Below are 20,064 nucleotides of genomic sequence, written 5' to 3' on the forward strand. Positions count from 1 at the left end.
AAAACACTTCACACAAGACAACCACAGCATTGGCCCAAGAAACGCACAGGAACTTTTCATGGAAGTGATGTAATGATGCCAACCTAATGCTACACATCACAAAATCACTCTAATGCAGGCTGTGCTACTGAAATCAGAGCAGACATTAGATGTGACTGCTCTTCTAGCAAAGCAAGCCTGGCTACTCCTCAATTCCTTTTTCTCAACAGAAAGCAGCAGTTGAGAAACAAAATTTCACATTTTTTCCCATTAAGTACAAGTTCTGTTCTGGGGTGCACCTTTCTCCAGGGAATCCCCGTAATTTAACTCCAGGATCCATAGGGAGCAGACCCCCAGCAAGTCTGAGAAAATCCCAAGAAATACTGCCAGAACTGTTATGCCCAACACATAGATTTAATGATGCTGCAAACAGTGATGTAACACATCAACAGCAATATCTGAGTGCAACACTACACCATTCTGCCCTCTGCTTCCAAAATATTTTGGAGCACTCAAAAATATGGTGACAGATGCTAGTGAAGCACTGCCTTAGATAGAACACCCACATCAAACACTCCCCTTAACACAAAGTACTAAGTTACTGTAATTATCTAATTTATATCTTACCAAAAAGGCAGGAGTCCTTTCATACACAGAGTTTTCAATGCACATTAGCTTGACCCTCTCCCTGGAAGCCTGGACTGACCCTTAACTACACAATTGTTACTGCAAATGTAACATCTGCAAGGTTATGATTAATTTACCTGTTCATACACATCCAGGTGTGAATCATCTGGAATGATATGTGGGCTGACAGACATACCACCTGTTTTTAGTTCTATTTTCTGGGCTTGTTCCCTGTAATCAAGGGCTCCACATCCCATCCTGAGAAAAACAAGAGATTTGTTTCCCTTTTCAAAGTGTATACCAAAACCAAAATCCATGTAGCATTTGTAAAGTAGTCTGTTTAGGACAATACTAATTTAGCAACTAAACAATTTGGGCCATTATCAAGCAAACATAATACTTCATGCCTTATAAATGCTTTCCACCAAGCTTTTCAATAAGGGCATCCTGTTAATTTAAAATGCTGTATTAAAAAGCATGCTTTACATGCAGGCTTGCTACCAACATCCATATGAACTACATTAACAACATCACATAAGCTGTTCTCATCAATAAAAACAACACATTCCTCCAAGCCCAGGTCACTTGTTCTGCTCTTTGCTCCTCTTTCCCCTGTGATGGGGTCACTGTTTCTGTCCCCACATGGCAAAACTGGACCAGAAGTCTTTTCAAGTGAAAACTTTAATCTCTGCTAGGCTATTTTTCATTTATAGAAATTTTCCAATCTGTTGAGGGAACGCTTGTGTTGACACTGGGCAAAAAGGCAATGCAGAGAGTGAATGAGAAAGGGAAACAATTTGGCAACTCTGGGGAATAAAGAAGACAATTTTCTGCAGGAAACCAACTTATCATCATTTCCCTTTTATATTACGAACAGATGCTGGAATTATTAAAGGCAATATTAGTATTTTGGCAAGCTGTATTACAGCCTGTTGCTTCAGCTTGTAAGAAAGTAAATCTCTCACTTGGTAATGACATTGCAGAAGAGTGGCACATATGGTTTGAGCTCCTCAGGAAGTGTGTTCAAGCTGGAAACAGCTCGGAAATAAACCACCCCATTGGTTGGCTGAGCACAGTACTGGATAGGAATTTCATCAGCTAGGGATAAAAAAACAAAAGCAAAGAATAACCAGCAGCTTCCTAGTACAAAAACACAAAAGCAAAAGGATTTCTTACGAGAACTTCCCATTAAGAATGATTTTCTGTTGGTGTTTCAGAGCCAGTACTTGTTTAAATTTTGCACATTATACTGAACAGTGGACCAAAGGGGTTTTATTGCTTCCGTCCGTGGTAAGGTAATGGACACCTGGACAATTTGAAAAGAGAATTCTTCTAACAGAGGTCGTATTTTAGAGGTAACACTCAAATAAAAAAAGTAGTAATTTGCTTCTGAACAAGTCAAGAAGTTTTTCCCTCTTATTTTTGCCTTCATCACTTCAAAAGCTGAGGAGAGCAGCTTCTTGCACTGTATACTCTTCCTAAGCCAGGACATTAGAATATATGTTATAATTTTCACAAAACCAGGTGATTTTTTGCATCAGAATTATACAGTCTTGACACTTGCTGGTAATTTTTGAAGAAAAATGTCTGTTAGAAATATATTGAAGAATGGTATTTACCTACAAAATTTTGACAGAACCTAACGAAATTCAGATCTACCATGTCCTATCAATCCATGGGGAAAACCCTAGCAAAGCAGGGAAAAACTTGCACTGAAGTTATGAGGAATGACAGTAACTTTTTCTTCCCCCCCATGGCTCCTGTACATAATATTCTGCAAAAAATGCGTAGGGACTGCAGTAAGGAAGGCTTGCTGCACCAGCTGCCGGGAGTTCTGCAACCTGGGTAAGCCTTTGGAAAGTGGGGAGATTGCTCAAGAGCCTCCTAGAGACTCCTCTGACTGCAGGGCAAGGTGGAAGTGTGCCTGCAGCAGGGAGCTGCCATCAGGAGCTCCTGCCAGCCCTGGGAAGGCCGGGAGGCTGCTCCATGCTGCCCCTCGGAAGCGATGGGCCTGCGGATCCACAGCCGTGTCTGCCCAGAGGGGCTGGGCTGGAGGAAAAGGAGCAGCTATGGGCCACAAAGCCAGTCCATCATGTACTGGGCAAGGGGCCACAGCTGGGCCAGCAGCCAGGGAACAGCCCAATAGTGCTGCTCTCTGGGACACAGACAAACCTGTGAGCGCTGTCTCCAGCACAGTGAAGGGGATTTTGGGCTCGATGTCAGACACTTTTAAAGCTGGGAGACAAGAGGTATCCTGAGGTTTGCTTTGAAGAGCAATTAATTCCAAACCTAGTAAGGAGAGAATACCAAATTGTCATTTTCAGCTTGTAGTGAAAGTGCTGTCAAAACCTAAAACCTACTGAGATGATGCAGACCAGAAAAACTCAAGAGTCAAGTTTCTATCTGCAATTTTGCAAATATTCTACTAAAGCAAATTCTGCAGATTATCATGTAACAACAGCAAACAGAACACTCTTGTCAGATTCTCTTTCCAATCCCCTCTTCACAACCTGTTTACAGTAACATGTAATTTAATCTTTGAAGAAGTGACACCTGTCTATCTGTCCTGTCACTCAGTTCTGCAACCATCGACCCAGACCTGGCAGATAAGAAGCTTCTTTCTAACCCAGTCTGCTCCAGTTCTTACTCAAGTGCTCTGTAAGAACACTGATGCAGCTGAATTGTTGTGATTACTTTCACATTTCAGCCTTTCAGATACTAGCTGGTCACTTCTGAGTACTCTCCAATTTATCTCTGTAAGTAGAAAGCCTCCTCTGATTTCATGCTCCCCTATCTCCTGTCACACACCAAAGCTTCAGAAGATTAACGCCACATTCTTGGAGGATTTCTGTTACTAGACACTGCTGTAACAAAATTAGATGACTGCCCACGGTTTTCAAGTGTAAGTTATTCTCCAGAGTAAGTTAAACACAGCACTACTTTTATAGTTGGCTTTTTAACCAGAAAATGTAAGAAATATAACTACAAAATGTAAGTTTTACAGGAGCATGAAGCAGACCTCATGCCAATAAATTAACAGCTTCAAGGTACACAATGCTATGTAAGTATCTAAAGGGAGGGTGCCAAGAGGATGGGCCAGGCTCTGCTTGGTGGTGCTGAGCAAAAGGACAGGAAGCAATGGGCAGAAACTGATGCACAAAAATGTTCCAACTGAACAGGCAGAAGAACTTTTACTGCCCCATGACCAAACACCAGAACAGATTATCCAGAGAGGCTGTGGAGTCTTCCTCACTGGAGATATTCCAGAACCCTCTGGCAGCCTCCTGTGCCATGTGCTCTGGTATGTGCCTGCCTGAGCAGGGAGATGACCCACTGCAGTCCCTTCCAATCTGACCCATTCTGGGATTCTCTGAATTCATCTTCCAGTTAGTGCAAGTTAACATGGGAAAGCATAAGTAGATTGGTATTTTAAAACAACTTCCTTTCTTCTGCCCTAATGAAAACAATGATCATTCCATTTTTTAGTGTTAAAACTAATGGAATATACCAGTCATACACTGTAGTGTAAGCACTGCACAGCCCTGTAACACATGTACACAAATTTTCAATAAAAAAACCCCATCCCTTTCAGAGCAAATGATGGAGAGTGCCTGAGAATTTAAGATACTCCAGCTAAAAAACTGTTATACGAATAAAAAAGTGAAAAAGCAAGTTAACCTTTTTCAAATATTTGGGTTTTTTCTTCCTCAGAAAGTGCATTGACCTTTTTTTCCAGCTTTTCTGCTTCCATTTTAGCTTGTTTATCATGGTAGTCTTCCTCCGGGCTCATTGACAGAGTCAATCTGTGCGGATTATCCTGCAGAAATACATCCCAAAACAAAGCATTATTAATTCTGAGGGCAACTTCCTTGCCTTAGATTTTTGCTCCATCAGCAGGAATAAAACAGCCTGTGCATCATTTGGCTTATAGGTTATCAAAAGTATCCCAACCACACAGACTGAACCCTTGGTTTCATACAGGAGAAGATGCTGCATGGGTGGGGAAGAGGCAGCTCACCACAAGAACAAGCACCAACAGCCTTCTGCAAAGTTTCATTCTGGAGTCAGAGTCCCTCAACAGCACACAGTACTCATTAGTTTAATTAAATCAAGGTTAAACAACTGTACATAATGCTACAGAGCTACATGCTCTAAGTTTTATCTGGAGAGTGTTCTAAGATGGGCAATTTTGTTAAATGCAGGAGGGTTTGATTAAACACCTCTTTCAACCTGCCCAAGCTTGAGTGCACAGAGATCCCATATGATGTAAAATGTGCATGCCTTATCCTGCTCAGAAATGCTTTCCACATCAGCCTTGCTGCCACAGAACTCCAGGCATTATGCAAGAGTCACAACTGCTGTTGAATTCTTGTTTATACCAGACTGTGGAATCTTAATATCAAAATTACTCAAGCAGCTTCCATTTTCCTTAACAGGAAAGGGAGGCCAGTCAAAAGACAGCGACCTGAAAAACTGCCCATTTCAATGTAGGAGTCAAACAGCAACATCTGCCACTGACAGACACTGCCAACAATTTGGGACAATGGTAATCTGTAATCAGATTCTGTTTTATGATCTTATCTCCCCGTGCCTGTGTGAAAAGACTGTAGAAACCTGACTACAGAGTTAAAGAGGGAAATGCAAAATTAACCAGCCATAGTAAAACAGGCAGGGTGAATGGCATTCTCTCCCTTGCTCCCTGCTGCCTGCTTTAATAATTTCCCAGCACAAGGTACAACAGTGCATAATCTTATGATGTACGAACATCCAGCTATTCTCATCACTTCCCACCAGGTTATGCCTTTGCCTCAGCCCCCTCAACAGAACTGTACAGTAAAGAAAATGCATAAAAATACTGCACCTGCCTTTCTTCCCTACAGAAGCCAAAACTTTAACAGCTCCCTACTACCTCCAGACACTAGGAAAGCCTTTAGGAAAACTGATTTCAATTGATGCCACTGTCTCTTTTTACTTTTGAGTATATTAGAACCAAGACTTACTCCAGTCAGGGTGACAGTTGCTTATAATAAATCTGCCTTTCAAAACAACTCAAGCAAGTTGATTAGGAAAAAAGAACCCCAAACAAAAACCCACCAAAAAAAGCAAACAAACAAAACAAAGCCAACGAAACAAACAAAACCAACAAAAAACCCACACCACTTTTGCACTGCTATCACTGGATTTTTTTTTCTGGCATTAACTAATTCAAGGCTTCAGAACAATTAAGCGTTAAAATGCCTTTACTGCTTTTTTTTATTTCTGCAAAAACTCCCGAAGAACATATGGAGATGAAAACAAGAAAAAGAGCAGAAAATAATTGGCACTGACAGCAAAATTCAGACAGCAATTCAATGAACATGAGGAGAACCAAGACAATCTTACTTGTAACCAAACCCTTTGCAAGAAAAAAGCGATATACCTTGTAATGTCAATATTAAAGAACACACAACTAGGTCTGTAATTCTCTGTTCACATTTGAACTTCTCATCAGGAAACACCTATGTGCATCAGGAATCACAGTTTGGTAAAATATCAGCATTTAATTAGTTTTCTATCCAGTGTGGTTCCAAATGCCCTACCAGATGTGGCAGCAGTTGCTGCTACCACTCAAGTGGCAGGTGAGCCACAGGGATGGAATGCAGCCCTGAGTACCTGGTGGGCTGGTTCAGAGGTCTAAACTCTCCCCCAGAGTTATGATGAGCACCCACAATCCCTTGCCCTGTTATGTAATAGTTTCCCCGTTTTATGCATATGTTCTTTAATATGTATCACCCTGTTGAATATGTATATGTTCTAGAAAGTTCTTCATTCTTCAATACCCCCATTGGTCCCTCTCTCCCTGCTCCCTCCCACCTTCCCCCAGATTAGTCAGTTTTTAGTCTCTCCTCCCCTTTGCCCAAACCTGATTGGTGAACTGTATCCCTATAAAACCCCTGGACCCTCCCTTGTTAATGCCTTTTGTACCTGGACCCTCTGAGGAACAAAACCCTTTGGAACCCGTGCAAAGGACCCCTCTCAATCTCTCAGCCTTCGGTTAGTGAGCTGGGGATTCAGTCGCTTGTGATCCTGCTCAACATCGCTCTGGGGATAGCGAGCTTGTGTGTGGTGGCCTGACAGCCCCTCCTGAGGATCTTGAGCCATAGGTTGGAACCCTAGAGGTTTCCAGACCTACAGCAGACACTCAGGGAGGCCCAGTGCTGTTCCTTTTCCAGTCACAGCGGCCTGTGCCAACCAGATTTTTTTTTTCCACTTCGAAAAGTTTTCACTTGAACCATTCAGAATTAACACGCTTCACTTCAATGTGCCCCTGTTCAATCTACACCTAGAAACAGGCAATATGGTAATAAAAAACTAGCCTTCAGTTTAACTTCAAATACTAAACTGTGATTTAAAAATTAATACGAGATAACTTTCCGTAAGCTGGCCTACCTTGAAGTACGTTTTAACTTTTTCTTGAAGAAATCTGGGATTTTCTTTAAGACACTGCCTGAACCGAGAGACTTTATCTGCAATCTTCAGAAGCTCCACTGGATCCCCATCTTGATTCCAACACGATGCTATGTACTGAACAGGAAAGAAGAATTAGATAAGCAGGACAATCCACCTGCATTTCTCTAGCTGACAGCATCTGTGTTCCAAAAGCACCTTATCGCTTATACTTGACTAGCAGACACAGAATGAGCAGTGCTAATGCAGGTGTAGGGGGAAAAACACTGTTCAGAATAAGGTTCTATTCCACCATCTCCTGTGTCCTGTTCTCTCCATTCCTGCCTCTAATTTCATCATACCAAACCACCATTTTTTCATTATTACTTTTTTTTGCATACATGTGTATATCTGGAAACATACTGTAGTGTTCTTTACTCCCTCACATTTAAAATTAATTTTTCAGCTCAAGAAAGAAGGAAAACAGAAACAGGTGGTAGAAGCAAAGCAGTACATATATATTACAGTCTTATATCAGCTAGATGAAATGATTTATAGGAAGGTGACTCAAACATGTAAACTATGTAAAACATAGTAAAACAGATGGGACTTTGGAGAAAGAAAATACTAAATAACCAGAAATATCCCCAGGACATTTCTTTTATTCTCTAATTTCAGACTATAAACTTTGCTCAAGTTCCTATCAAAAGTGCTCCAAAACCACAAGTGTAAGATAACAAAAGCTCCTCCATTTCTACTCTGTATGAATGGGGAAAAGAACCAAAACCAAAGCTAAGTATAAAAATCCCAAGACATATGAAAAAAAAAAAAGCCTCTAACTGTCAAACCCACCTTCTCTTTTCTTACCTGTTTAATTACAAGCAGGTATCATAAGCCTTCAGCATTTTTTAATAATAACTATTTTTATCTATTCTGTGGAAACTCCCTAATATGATACAAAAAATAGTTTACTTTTATAACATGCTTGAGTATTTCAAGTTCCCTTGAAATAAAAGTATTCAATCTTTATTTGAGGCTTCTGTGGGGTCATTACAACAATTCAGTGCTGGTTCTCAGTGGGCAACTTTAAAGTTTAACCACACATCTAAGAGCATTGTCCAAGCAGTTCTTGAACACTCGCAGGCTTGGGGCCAAGACCACTTCTTTGGTGTCACAGCTCATCCCTAGCTGGCAGCTCAGCTCCACACAGCCACTCACTCCCTGCTCTCACAGCAGGATATGGGGGAGGATCAGAAGGGTCAAAGTAAAGGAACTCGTGTTGAAATAAATGCACTTTAACAGGTAAAGCAAAAGCTGTGCGCAAGCAGAGCAAACACAGGAATTCGTTCCCTTCTTCCCAGGGGCAGGCAGATGTTCACCGTCCCCAGGACAGCAGGGCTCCATCACACATAACGATGACTTGGGAAGACAAACACCATCACTCCAAACATCCCCTCGTTTCTTCTTCCCTCAGCTCTTACTGCTGAGCATGGTGTGGGACATCCTTTGGGTCATTTGGGGTCAGCTGTCCCCTCGTGTCTCCTCCCAGCTGGTGGAGTGGGGTTAAGTGAGAAGCAGAGAAGGCCTCAACACTGTGCCAACACTGAGCAGTACTGAAAACACCCGCGTTATCAGCACAAACCAGGAACACAGCCCCCTTCCAGCCACCAGAAGAGATTTAACTCTATCCCAGACACCTGGGAGAGCTTGTTCCAACATTTGACCGCCCTCTCATGAACAGCTTTTTCCTAATATCAACACTGATGACTCCTGTCTTGACTTTCACAGGACCTTTGACAGTCCCACACAATATCCTTCATCACTAGACTGGAGAGATAGGGCTTGATGGATGGACTATTGGACAGATAAGGAATTGGCTGGATAGTGACATGCAAGCAGTTGCATTTCCATGGCCAGCATCCAAAGGGAGATCAGTAACAAGTGCTGTCTGTCCCTCAGGGGTCTGTACTGGGTCCAGTATTATTCAACACCTTTATTACTTACACAGCCAGTGGCAGTGAGGGCACACCCAGAAGGTTTGCAGATGACACCAAGCTGAGACATGTGGTAGACACTCTGGAAGGTAGGGATGCAATCCAGAGGGACCTGGACAGGCTTGAGGGGTGCACCCACAAGAACAACATGAAGTTCAACAAGGCCAAGTGCAAGGGGCCTGCACCGGGGCTGGGGCAATGACCAATAATCAGTACAAATTGCATGGTTTAAGATTTGAAAGCAGACCTGCAGTGAAGGGCTTGGGGATATTGGTAGATGGGAAATTGGAAATGAGACCACAATGTGTGCTCACAGCCCAGAGAACAGACTGTGTCCTGGGATGCACCAAAGAATCAGGGCCAGCAAGGGGAGGGAGGTGATTCTGTCCCCTCTACTCCACTCCCATCAGACCCCACCTGAAGTACTACATCCAGCTCTGGGGCCTGCAGTGCCAGACAGACATTGACCTGTTAGAGGAGATCCAGAGGAGGACCACAGACATGATCAAAGGGCTGGAACACCTCTCCTACAAAGACAGGCTGAGAGACTTGGGGTTGTTAAACCTGGAGAAGGACGTGGCTTTGGAGAGACTTTATTGGAGCCTTTCAATGTAAGAAGGGGGCTTATGTGAAGAGAGACTTTTTACCACACCCTGTCCAGACAGGACAAGCAGCAACAGTTTTAAGTTGAAAGAGGGCAGATTTAGATTGGACATAAAGAAGAAATTCTTCACTATGAGGGTGGTGAGACAGTGGAACAGGTTCCTGACAGAAGCTGTGGGTGCCCCATTCCCTGGAAGTGTCTGAGGACATGTCAAAAGTTCTCTGAGTAACTGGATCTAGTGAATGATTGCCCTGCTTATAGCAGGGAGGTTGGAACTGGATTACCTTCAAAGGTCCCTTCCAACCCAAACCTTTCTATGATTCTGTGATCACTTTAGTTATAACTAGGTCCCTTTCAGGCCCTCTTCGAAGTCAACTTCTGAAACATGACTTCAGAGAAACAAACTGAAACACAACTCTCCTCTGTGGGAGTATTAACACTAAATGCTGCAAGACTGGTGTTTAAAAGCAAGAAGTATTTAAGAGCTTTCTGTTCCAGAATGAAGGCATAGCAGTTTAATCAACTTCAGGACTTAAATACGTTGAAAGATAAAGTTATATGCATAAATATTTCATCAGACAGAATTACTCCCAATAACTGAAGACATACCAGAAAGTACTGGTTATCAAAGTCAGGCCTATTTTCCCAGATCTACCATGAACATGACAGGCACTTAAATATCCACAATTTGCCTATTTGGCTGCATGGCAATCTGATTTGAAACAGCTTTTGTTTGTGCTCTTCCATTTACAAATCTCCAGTTACTCGAGGGCTCTGCTTCTTTGCCTAACTGTATATAACTAGGCATGAAATCCTGCTCATGCAAAGAATCTGCATCACCTAAGAGACAGAAAGCAGAAGAGCCACCAAGCAACTGAGGTTGCTGCAGAGCAGAAAGAAGCAGAGGAGATTAAAGAATGAGTGGCTCCAGGAGACCCTGATTTCCACAGTGACTGCAAATACTACACCTCACTTATTCCAAATATGACTTGCAGACTTCTTCAAGACACAACCTTCTGCTGTGTAATGTGTTTTTTGTAACAGTTTGGTATCAAAATTTGAGGCCAAGAACTGCATTAGTGTACATTTTCCCTTGTGAATCTAGAAATTAACTTAAGCAGTACAATCCTAAAGTCCATAGAAAAATACAGTCCTATTTGGCTTTTAGAAAATACACAGGCATCTAGCCAAAACACACAGTTCCCAGAGCCAGTATGATATGCCCCTCACAGAAGTAACCAGTGCAACTGCAATCAAAGCTGCTATTCAGGCAAAGACAACAGGCTCACTGCCTGATTAACTCGTACAGTGAGAAGTCCACAGACAGTCTGACAGCTGCTGAAAAGAAGAAATAATGTACACAGTATGACAAAGAAGAGCCCTTAAGTGGAAAGTTTTACATATCAAGAGCCTACAAATGACCCCATATTTTATAAATACATAGGTAGTAGATTTTTTTTTTAAACCCTTCTTAAAAAAAAACACACACAGACTTACAGATGTCAGGGCAAGTCCAAAACTTGTAGACTGATGCTTCAACTGTATTTCAATTTTGTGAAGTAGAGCTTCAATCCTGTCTTCCTCAAATCCTTTCCTTTGGGAAGGAGTGATGAGAGAACAAAATCATATCCATTAACACTGACCACTTTAAGTGAAGTTACGAAAATGAATTATTATATCGATAAAGGAAGCATTACAAAATAATGTCTTTCACACTGAATTAAATTGATATGAAATAATCTTATGTTGTGTCATTTAGAGAAACTGAACTAACATCATTTATCTTCTGAAAGTTATGCTGATGAGAATAAGCTACAATAAAGGAAGCAGCAGATGCAAGTTTAAAGAGTATTGAACAGTAATATTTGGTGCCTTTATTATAATATAACTAGATTTTTAAGGCATGTTATTATATGCAAGTCTGTATTATTACATGCCTACATATTATTACATTAACTAAGAGTATTCTTAAAAATTCAGCATTACTCACTCAATAACTTCATCGACTGTTCTATCAATTATCTGTTTCACAGTATCAATGTCTCTTTCAGCAATACCCTGTAGACCCACACTGAAATAAGCTTCTCTTGTTGAGCCATTAAACCTAGAATAAAACACACCCAGCTCCGTGACAAGTACTAAAACTTAAGCATTAAAGCTACCAACAAAGGCAAGAGAAGGGGAAAAACCTGCCATTTCCACATACACACACACACACACAAGATTTTAAAAGCTAGATAGAAAGTAAAATAATTACCAAATAGGCAAGAAATGGAACTTAAAAGCATTTTTTGTTCAATTTCAGTACTAGTAGCCACTATTAAGAAAACATACAGCATATGGTTTAAGAAAAACAGCTACAAAGTAAAGCTAGTATTTTCTGTTCATCTTCCCATTCATCTGTAATTTCTTTCAGGTAAAGAAGTCTCTCTTCTTAAGGTGAAAATTTTAGCTGCATGTAACAGCAAACATACTTTCTGCTTAAGGTGAGTGGACTGGTACTTCTAAAGCAGTATTTGCAAAGTGGTTAAAGTGAAGTTTTCCATATTTGCTGCAATTATTATCAACTGTATTAAAAAAAAATTACAAGCATAAAGACAATTGTGTCCAAGCTGTCAGGCAAGGGTCAATCACAAGAGCTCATCTTTAGAGACAAATTGGCACTTGCAGAAATACAGAACACCCTGCAGTTCAAACCAAAGCTAACAAAAAAGCAATAGGTGGTCATCCACTCATAAACAACCACAATTCCATGTCTAAAAATCACAACGAATTCAATGGCAGGCTCAGGCATTGGATTCTGCAATACTCATCTCTGGACTCAAACTTATTCTTGTAGATTCATCAGTACAGTCACTAAGGCAAATAAAAGCCAGCTCACTGAACAATTGTCATGGTTTGAAGCTGGCTAGGCACCAAACCCCACAAAATCTGTTCTTTTTCATAAGGGGAAATAAAGAGAGATACACATCATGAAGTCACCCCAAGACAACAGTTCAACCACATATCAATCCAGCTAACCGGGAAGAGGCCCGTAAGACAAAAAATACAACAATCTCTACGTCAGTGTCTAAAGATGGATTTCTACTGCCATGCTCTGGAATATTAAGACATCTACATGGCACTGGCATGCATGAGACAGGACTTGCAGGAAGCCAATTACTTCATGTAAAGGAAGTTCAGCCAGGCAGAGTAAGACACTAAAATCACAGGTGAGCATAATAATGTTTCCCACTCGAACACTTGAGAGAGTCACTGGAAAGAAAGGCATGATTTTTGTCATCCTCAAGTCTAAAAATCAGTCAGAGGAATCATGCCTTCTTAAGGCACTTCTTTCTTTGTGCTGACAAAAAAGGAAAAACGTGATGAGCAGCTGAGCCCAAGTTTGGTGTGGACAATGCGCCCATGCTCAGCCTGCAGCGCAAAGTGCGCTCAGGAGGTGGGCTGGGAGCTGGAGTTTGAGCAAGGGCTGAGAGCTGCAGTTTGAGCAAGTGTCAGCTGAAACACCCTTCTGTACTGAGCTGATGGCAAGTTAACAGCACCTAATTACACAAAGGGGCATTTCTGACAAACCTACCTACTACTGCACCATAGAATTAAAGCAAAAAAAGCAACACGGTACAGAACAGAGCTCGCAAACTCTTCTGAGCAATACTTCATGTCCAGGATGAAAAACCCAAGTAAATTAAGGCACTGAAGGTATTCCATGTTTTATTCCATCTAACCCTTTTTTTATAGTTCGTAAGCTGCAAACAATACAACTTTGATTAAACCAACTTAGCTAATAAGTACTCTGACAAGCCAAAAGTTACATTTGAGAATACTTTACAGTTCACCTGGAGAAACTCTTAAGATGTTTTAATATTAAAATAAGATATTCTGGTGTAAATTGCCTGTATGAGAGATGAGTTCTTCCAACTTAATAGTGTTTTTTAGCTTTTCTGTATTGCTTATAGTGATGAAATGTGAATCTTACCCAACATCAGGAGAAAAATCTGTACCAACTCCAGACTCAATTAAGGCTTTGTAAAAAGGAGAATTTGGCCCATCAACCAACAGTGAAGACAACAGGCTTAGGGTGAACGTTTCAAAAGTGTCTGTAATACTGAAGAAAAACTATTAGTTCTTAAAAACCATACGTGACACCCAGTATCACTGAGTCCATTTCAAAAGAACTAGAAAACAAAGGCAGAGGAAGCAAGGGAGAAATAATTGTCACCTATGAACCCTGCATCAGACCTTAGGGAACTAGGAGGGCTCTGTGTCTTCCACTTTTTATAACTACCAGGAAAGCAATTCAAAATGGGCTGCAAGGGGAGTAAGTTAGTATTAGGTCATACAGAACAGACTGCACATGGCAGAACATTAAAAGAAAGACGATGTTCAAATGTCTCATCCACTGAACAGTTCTGTAAAGTAACACCTGATTTTCCTTTTGTCTGCTAAAGCAAATTCTGTTAAGCAATTAAACTTTTATTTACTAAAGCAAGATTTGTATATTTTTCCACGGCATTATTTCCCTTAAAGATGACATTTATCACGAGGGATTGGAGACAAGCAACATGCCTGCACCTTGCTTAAAGATCTAAAATGAACCTTTTATTTAGAATTTCATTTTGATATACTTACTCTGTCAACAAGTAGCTGACACTGACAGTGGTCTGCTTGGAAGGATCGGCAGCAAAGGAGTCTAAGCCACATGTTACCCTGTGTTCTCTCTATAAAGTATAATAAAGGATACACACTAAACTCAGAGCAGAAGTTACAAACAAAAAAATGACTGCTTGCATCTTCACAGCATCATCTTTCCAATGATTAAAAATAATTTTACACATTCTCATGAGTAAATTCAAGATCCATATTGATCCAAATACACAAATACAGGACATCTTGAAAAATCTGAGTGGTATCTCAATTTTTAAAAGTGGACAATATAGGAGAGGCTGAATAAAGTCTGGCCATAAATAACATTCTGAGATGTTTTTCAAATAAATGTTTACACTTCTGGACAACCATGGAGGAAAAGGAGGAAAGGGGAGGGAGAGAACATGAGAACTATTTTTGACACCAATGTTTGGAAGATTAGATACCATCAGAAAGCATATTTCCTGACACTAAGTCTTAGTATTTCTTTCGTTAGCCCTGAATGCTTTCCATTAATAAGTTCTTCAGCGCTTCAAATGACAAGGGACTTGAAAACTGCAAATAAAAAAAAACCAAACAACTGCAGGCAATCATTACATTACTGAAACTCAAAAGTAACTGTAGTTTTTCCCCACTGTAATGAAAAATAAAAATACTTCAGATCATTTACACAATTCTAAACAAAAGAGTTACTCCAGCAGGTTGGGTTAAAACTCTAATCCGGGGTTTTTTTGGTTTAGTGTTTTTAGTGTGTTTTTTTTATACTTACAGGCTTTGCCCAGAGTTTCTGTTTTGGGATGTCAGTATTTGATTCAATTCTTTCAAATTTTACCAATGCTTCCTCATGTATTTGCTTCAGATGTTGCTCCAGTGGAAAATTACCATAAGTGAAAAACCTGCATTTCAAATAAAATATTGGGATTAAGCATCTGATTTATTATGAAATTTATAGTAGCTACTTATATTATACTCTGAATTTCATGTGCTTTCTAGTAATTCTGTTACATCTGGAGCGGAACATAGTTTGGTGGTCTTCAACCTAGGGGTCTTACAATCTGCGACGTATATAAAACTCAGATCTCCTGATACAAATTTCTCAGCCTGTGGGCCATGAAACACCTTATTATTTTCACTACATTCGGTTTTATTATATTCAAATTTGTTCAGTTGCAGGAACATACAATGCTCCAGAAAAAAAAAATTAGTCATTGAAGCCAGAAACCCTGTGCTCCTAAGTTTCAGAAGACAAAATTCTTACAGACCTCACACTTTAAGTATAAAATACAGTGATCCATGTCCTAGGTTTTGTATGCCTATAAAACATGGCTGGGTTCCGTGGCTCACTTCACCACATTCCTGTACCTACAGGACTTCCACTGGGCCAAATATGAGCACAAGGTATGCCTCAGGAAAATGTCCTCCCCTGATTAAAATCTCAACACAAGTACAGCAGAATACTTGGAATGATGAGAAAAATCAGCGGATTGTAAATTCACTGTTATGACACAAGCTGATGTTCCACAAGTGAATTAATCAGAGTAACAGACTGGCCACAAAATTAGTATAGAAGAAACAATTATTTCCCTGCACATAACTTTCAAATTGACTTCCAGTTTGAATACCTTATTAATACCAACTAGATCAGTACCTGAATCAAATTACTTATTTATGTGTAATCACAGTAATATGTGATGCAGGAGGAAATGAAATCATTCATTTGTAACTTCTAACTTAATCTGTGTTACTTCAAAGAGGACTTAGCTTCATCTGCGCCACTTTTATCTTAACTCCCTAACATTATGGCTAAATACTTACTAGTATTCTCCCTTTCCCCCAGCTCATATGAGTTCAGATCAATCAAAAATCTCCAAAACACATATTCATGATCAAGCAAACAGATACACCTTAGAAACTAGCCACCTTTCTTTCCTGCTTTCAATTCACTCTTCACTGCTCTTCCTAGAATAAAAATTCCTTGCTTCCATGCTGTTTTAGCTGCTGTAGGGCACAGATTATCTTTATTGCTGGCCATGTGGATAAAAACATTGTGCTGCTGGTTTTCTCCTCACAAAAATACAAACAAAGCACTAACTCAATAACCTAGGAAGTTAGTCACCAATTTACATACCTGGAATTGCTTGGATGATAATGTGTGGCATGGAACTGCTTAAGCTGCTCCCATGTAAGGTCAGGAATACATAATGGATCTCCACCAGAAATTACACCGTAAGTGTGATCAGGAAGGATTTTATTCTGCATGTGCTGTGCAAATATCCTCTCATTATCTGTCTTAATAGGAAAACACTACACTTCACTGAAAGCCACCAAAACACATTTTAAAGACAAAAGGCATTCAGTAACAAGACCTCAGAGCTCTAACTTACACAATCTCTTCACATAAGCATGCAGTCCCATGTACTTTAACAGAACTACCTATGTTTCCATGGTAATGTAAGAGAACATTTTACAATAAATCCATTAACAAGGTGCTTGTTTATACATAAACAAACTTTTGACAGGCTAACTTAAAAAAAAAAAAAAAAAATCTATGCAACACTGTTGACTTTACTGAGGACTTAAATTTTCAGAAGGAGGAACAGGAATCTCTGGTGCAATAATGCCATTGATAACCTACAGCTGAAGCTACTTCACCATCTGTAAGATCTTAAACCAAACATTCACAAAACTTACAAATGCCCCTTTCATTTCATTAAAAACAACTCCTTTGAAGACTAGAGGTGTCTGAGGATCAGCTGGGTTCTCATGTTCTAACCTCCAACCTTCTTGCCTGAAAAAATTAATAATAGCAAATGTTGAGAATTTGAAGGGTTTGTTGATTTTGGGGGGCCTTTTTTTTTAATTTAAGGTTTGTGTACATCTCAAACTGTCTTACCAGAAATCTAGTTGACGTAAACATGGAAAGAAAGCTGCATCCAAGTACACCGACAGGAGATTCTGAAAGTCCTTGGGATTTTGTGTTGAAAACGGATAGAGTGTGTAATCACTAGCTGCATATAAATAAACATAAAAATAAATCAGAATTTTAGAAAGTCTAAGATGTATTTTACCCTCATTGATTTTTAATTTCTCATCCGTATAAATAACGGGAAGAGAAGAAATGTACTAAATGAAATATATTTTTGCTGAGGAATACACAGATACTCGACACTGCAGCTAGTTTACCATGAAAACTTTGCTTCAGCCATATATCCCTATAAATAATTAAATGTATTGTTGAATGCTATAAAGCTCCAGCTCTATTGGGACTTTGCAACTGACAAATGAACAAGATTTATTTTGTTGTCTTGCCTTGCTAAGTTTTTTAATATCTCACGCACAACATTCACACCTAATAATAATGGCTCCCCAAAGTCAAATTAAGGAGAGCCAGCAGACAGCTCTACTGCAATAAAACCTCATGCATTTTAAGTGGTATTACTTCCTTTGGGCTTACCTGTGAATGCATTCATAAAAGTGGACAGTGACCTGTTTAACATTTTAAAGAAGGGATCTCTGCAGGGATACTTCTGGGAACCACACAACACTGTGTGCTCCAGAATATGTGGGACCCCAGTGCTGTCCATTGGAGTGGTTCGGAATTGGATACTGCAAGAGAGAGCATGGAGAGAGATGAAGCCATTTGTGAGGAGAAGTCCACCCACTCCTACCTACACCTCTGATTTATGGGAGTATCATCAGTGGGTAACAGCTAACATGGCACACACCAGGATGCAGAGTTTGAGTTCTTTAGATTCCTGAGTGCTCAGCCATCTTTTTCAGAGGGTGTACAGCTTCTGCTCTTCTAGCTCTGGAGTCAGACCGGAAGTTTTCAGCACACAAGTCAACACATTTATTTTTACCCAAAAGGCTCAAATAAAAAACTTCATGTAAGGTTATGGTTGCATAATCTGTTTTTGAAAGTTTCCCAGGCAGCAACTGCATCTGAATTAAATACTGACCCTGTTTTGAGGGGCAGACTGAACAACAGACTTCACGACATCTGCTCCCACCTGAAAAATTCTAAGAAGCCCTACAAAGGAAGTACTGTCCTCCCTGTTACCACAGAATAATCCAACCATGACGCTAGATTACAACTGAAAAAACACAAGGTGATGTTGAGATTGAACGTGTAATACCTATATTAATGTTTTACCTGAACAGATTATTGGAGTCCTCCCGAGCCACATGTAAATACCTGGCTCCTGTACCATCATGACTAAGCTTCACTGCAGTCAGGAACAGCTCAGGAACAGCTGTCACCTACATTGGAAGAAAACATCTGTATTGCAGTGCAACTTCAACTAGGTCAAATAAATTGTGCATAATATAGCAATGTTCAGTTTGTTGATCCTGAATATAATACTGGCTTATACAGTATTAAGTAAGTTTTTGCTCCTATGGTTTGAGAGGAAAAAGTAATTACGCAAATAGAAAATAAAATTTATAACCCAATGAAAGTATACTACCACAAAAAACCATATTCTTATGGCATAGATAAAAATTTAACCAGAAATACAAAAAGAAAAGGCGTATGTTCAAATGTCAGTGGCTAGGTCAGCAAAAAAAAGAGCAAGGACCCTGTTCAACCACTAGCGCTGTCACTAGCGATCACTGTGAAGTTCTGTTATCTGCCAGGACTTTTAGACAGCCACACCAAATGGTCACATCTGCAGCAGACACACAAGCTCCTGGGGTGCGTTATTTACTCTAGAATTAGCTCCTTATATCTATATATATATATATATACACCATTATTATCATATATACTATTACATGTATTGTATCTATAATGGCACCTAAAGTATTTGTTTGCAGACAAGTACTACAAGGAACTCCTGTATCATTTTTATGACTTACCACCCAAAGTATTTAATCTGCAGACCCCTGGCCTCACCTAGGCGCCTTCCAGCCACAGGGAAGTTTATGTACACACAAACAGAGGAAACGCAAGCGGCGGGCGACGCTCACCTGCTTTACAGTGAAGCCGTGGATCTGCTCGCCCACCCGGTACTGCAGCGCTCTCTCGTTCGCGGCACCGCTCTTCCACCTCCACGACCTGCGACTCAAGGACCTGAAACGACACAACGCCCTTTAAACAAACGCGCTCCTGCCGGCGGTGCCACAGCCGCGACCGACACCGGCCCTGACGCCCGGGGGCTCCAGCGAGGGCTTCCCAGGGGAGCAGGACCCTGTGCCCCGGGCAGGGGCTCGGAGTCCCGCGTCCCTCGGCCGAGCGCCAGGGGCCAGGGCAGCGCAGGGCGAGGATCCCCGCCCGCTCCCCGCTCGCTCACCGGCCGCGGCCCAGCAGCGCCCGGTAGCGGCTCCACATGGCTGCGCGGGGCCCGGCGGGCCCGGCCGCACAGCAGAGCGCAGCGGGGACCGGCGCAGGCGCCGCCGCCCCGCCCGCATTGGCGGCGGCTCTGCAGCTCCGCCCGCCCCGCCCCGCCCCGCGCCGGGCGGAGCGAGCCGCGCCCGAGCCGCCCCGAGCCGCCCCGAGCCGCCCCGAGCCGCCCCGAGCCGCCCCGAGCCGCCCCGAGCCGCCCCGAGCCGCCCCGAGCCGCCCCGAGCCGCCCCGAGCCGCCCCGAGCCGCCCCGAGCCGCCCCGAGCCGCCCCGAGCCGCCCCGAGCCGCCCCGAGCGCGAGGGCTGCGGGCTGCGGGCTGCGGGGCCGCGTGTGTGAGGGCTCTGTTTACCATTTTGGGGAGGGTTGGCCTCGGTGGCAGGGGAGTCTCTTGGAAATGCCTTTGCGTTGTTCAGGAAGTTCTCAGGAAAATGGAAAGCGTCGTTGGTT

The 20,064-nt window shown here is 41.5% G+C and overlaps 1 protein-coding gene across 2 annotated transcripts in view; it reads right to left on the reverse strand.

Annotated features, from left to right (window-relative positions):
* Positions 1-19,676, reverse strand: part of PITRM1 (pitrilysin metallopeptidase 1) — a 28,207-nt gene extending 8,531 nt beyond the window's left edge. Inside the window, exons 1-17 of one of the 2 annotated variants that reach the window (XM_039549444.1) lie at positions 19,566-19,676; positions 19,243-19,345; positions 18,428-18,534; positions 17,729-17,880; positions 17,168-17,282; positions 16,966-17,062; positions 16,403-16,563; positions 15,044-15,170; positions 14,260-14,348; positions 13,607-13,735; positions 11,621-11,734; positions 11,128-11,224; positions 7,036-7,170; positions 4,285-4,423; positions 2,779-2,895; positions 1,572-1,704; positions 744-864 (exon numbers count right to left, since the gene is read on the reverse strand). In XM_039549444.1, the coding sequence (XP_039405378.1) occupies positions 744-864; positions 1,572-1,704; positions 2,779-2,895; positions 4,285-4,423; positions 7,036-7,170; positions 11,128-11,224; positions 11,621-11,734; positions 13,607-13,735; positions 14,260-14,348; positions 15,044-15,170; positions 16,403-16,563; positions 16,966-17,062; positions 17,168-17,282; positions 17,729-17,880; positions 18,428-18,534; positions 19,243-19,345; positions 19,566-19,603 (1,974 nt within the window). In that variant the 5' untranslated portion in view covers positions 19,604-19,676. Of the gene's footprint in view, positions 1-743; positions 865-1,571; positions 1,705-2,778; positions 2,896-4,284; positions 4,424-7,035; positions 7,171-11,127; positions 11,225-11,620; positions 11,735-13,606; positions 13,736-14,259; positions 14,349-15,043; positions 15,171-16,402; positions 16,564-16,965; positions 17,063-17,167; positions 17,283-17,728; positions 17,881-18,427; positions 18,535-19,242; positions 19,346-19,565 lie in introns of those variants that run through there. The other variant, XM_020584266.1, reaches the window with a different exon arrangement.
* Positions 19,677-20,064: the final 388 nt, after the last annotated feature.

This window comes from Corvus cornix, chromosome 2, assembly GCF_000738735.6.
Source record: "Corvus cornix cornix isolate S_Up_H32 chromosome 2, ASM73873v5, whole genome shotgun sequence".
In the NCBI taxonomy this organism is placed as follows: Eukaryota; Metazoa; Chordata; class Aves; order Passeriformes; family Corvidae; genus Corvus; species Corvus cornix.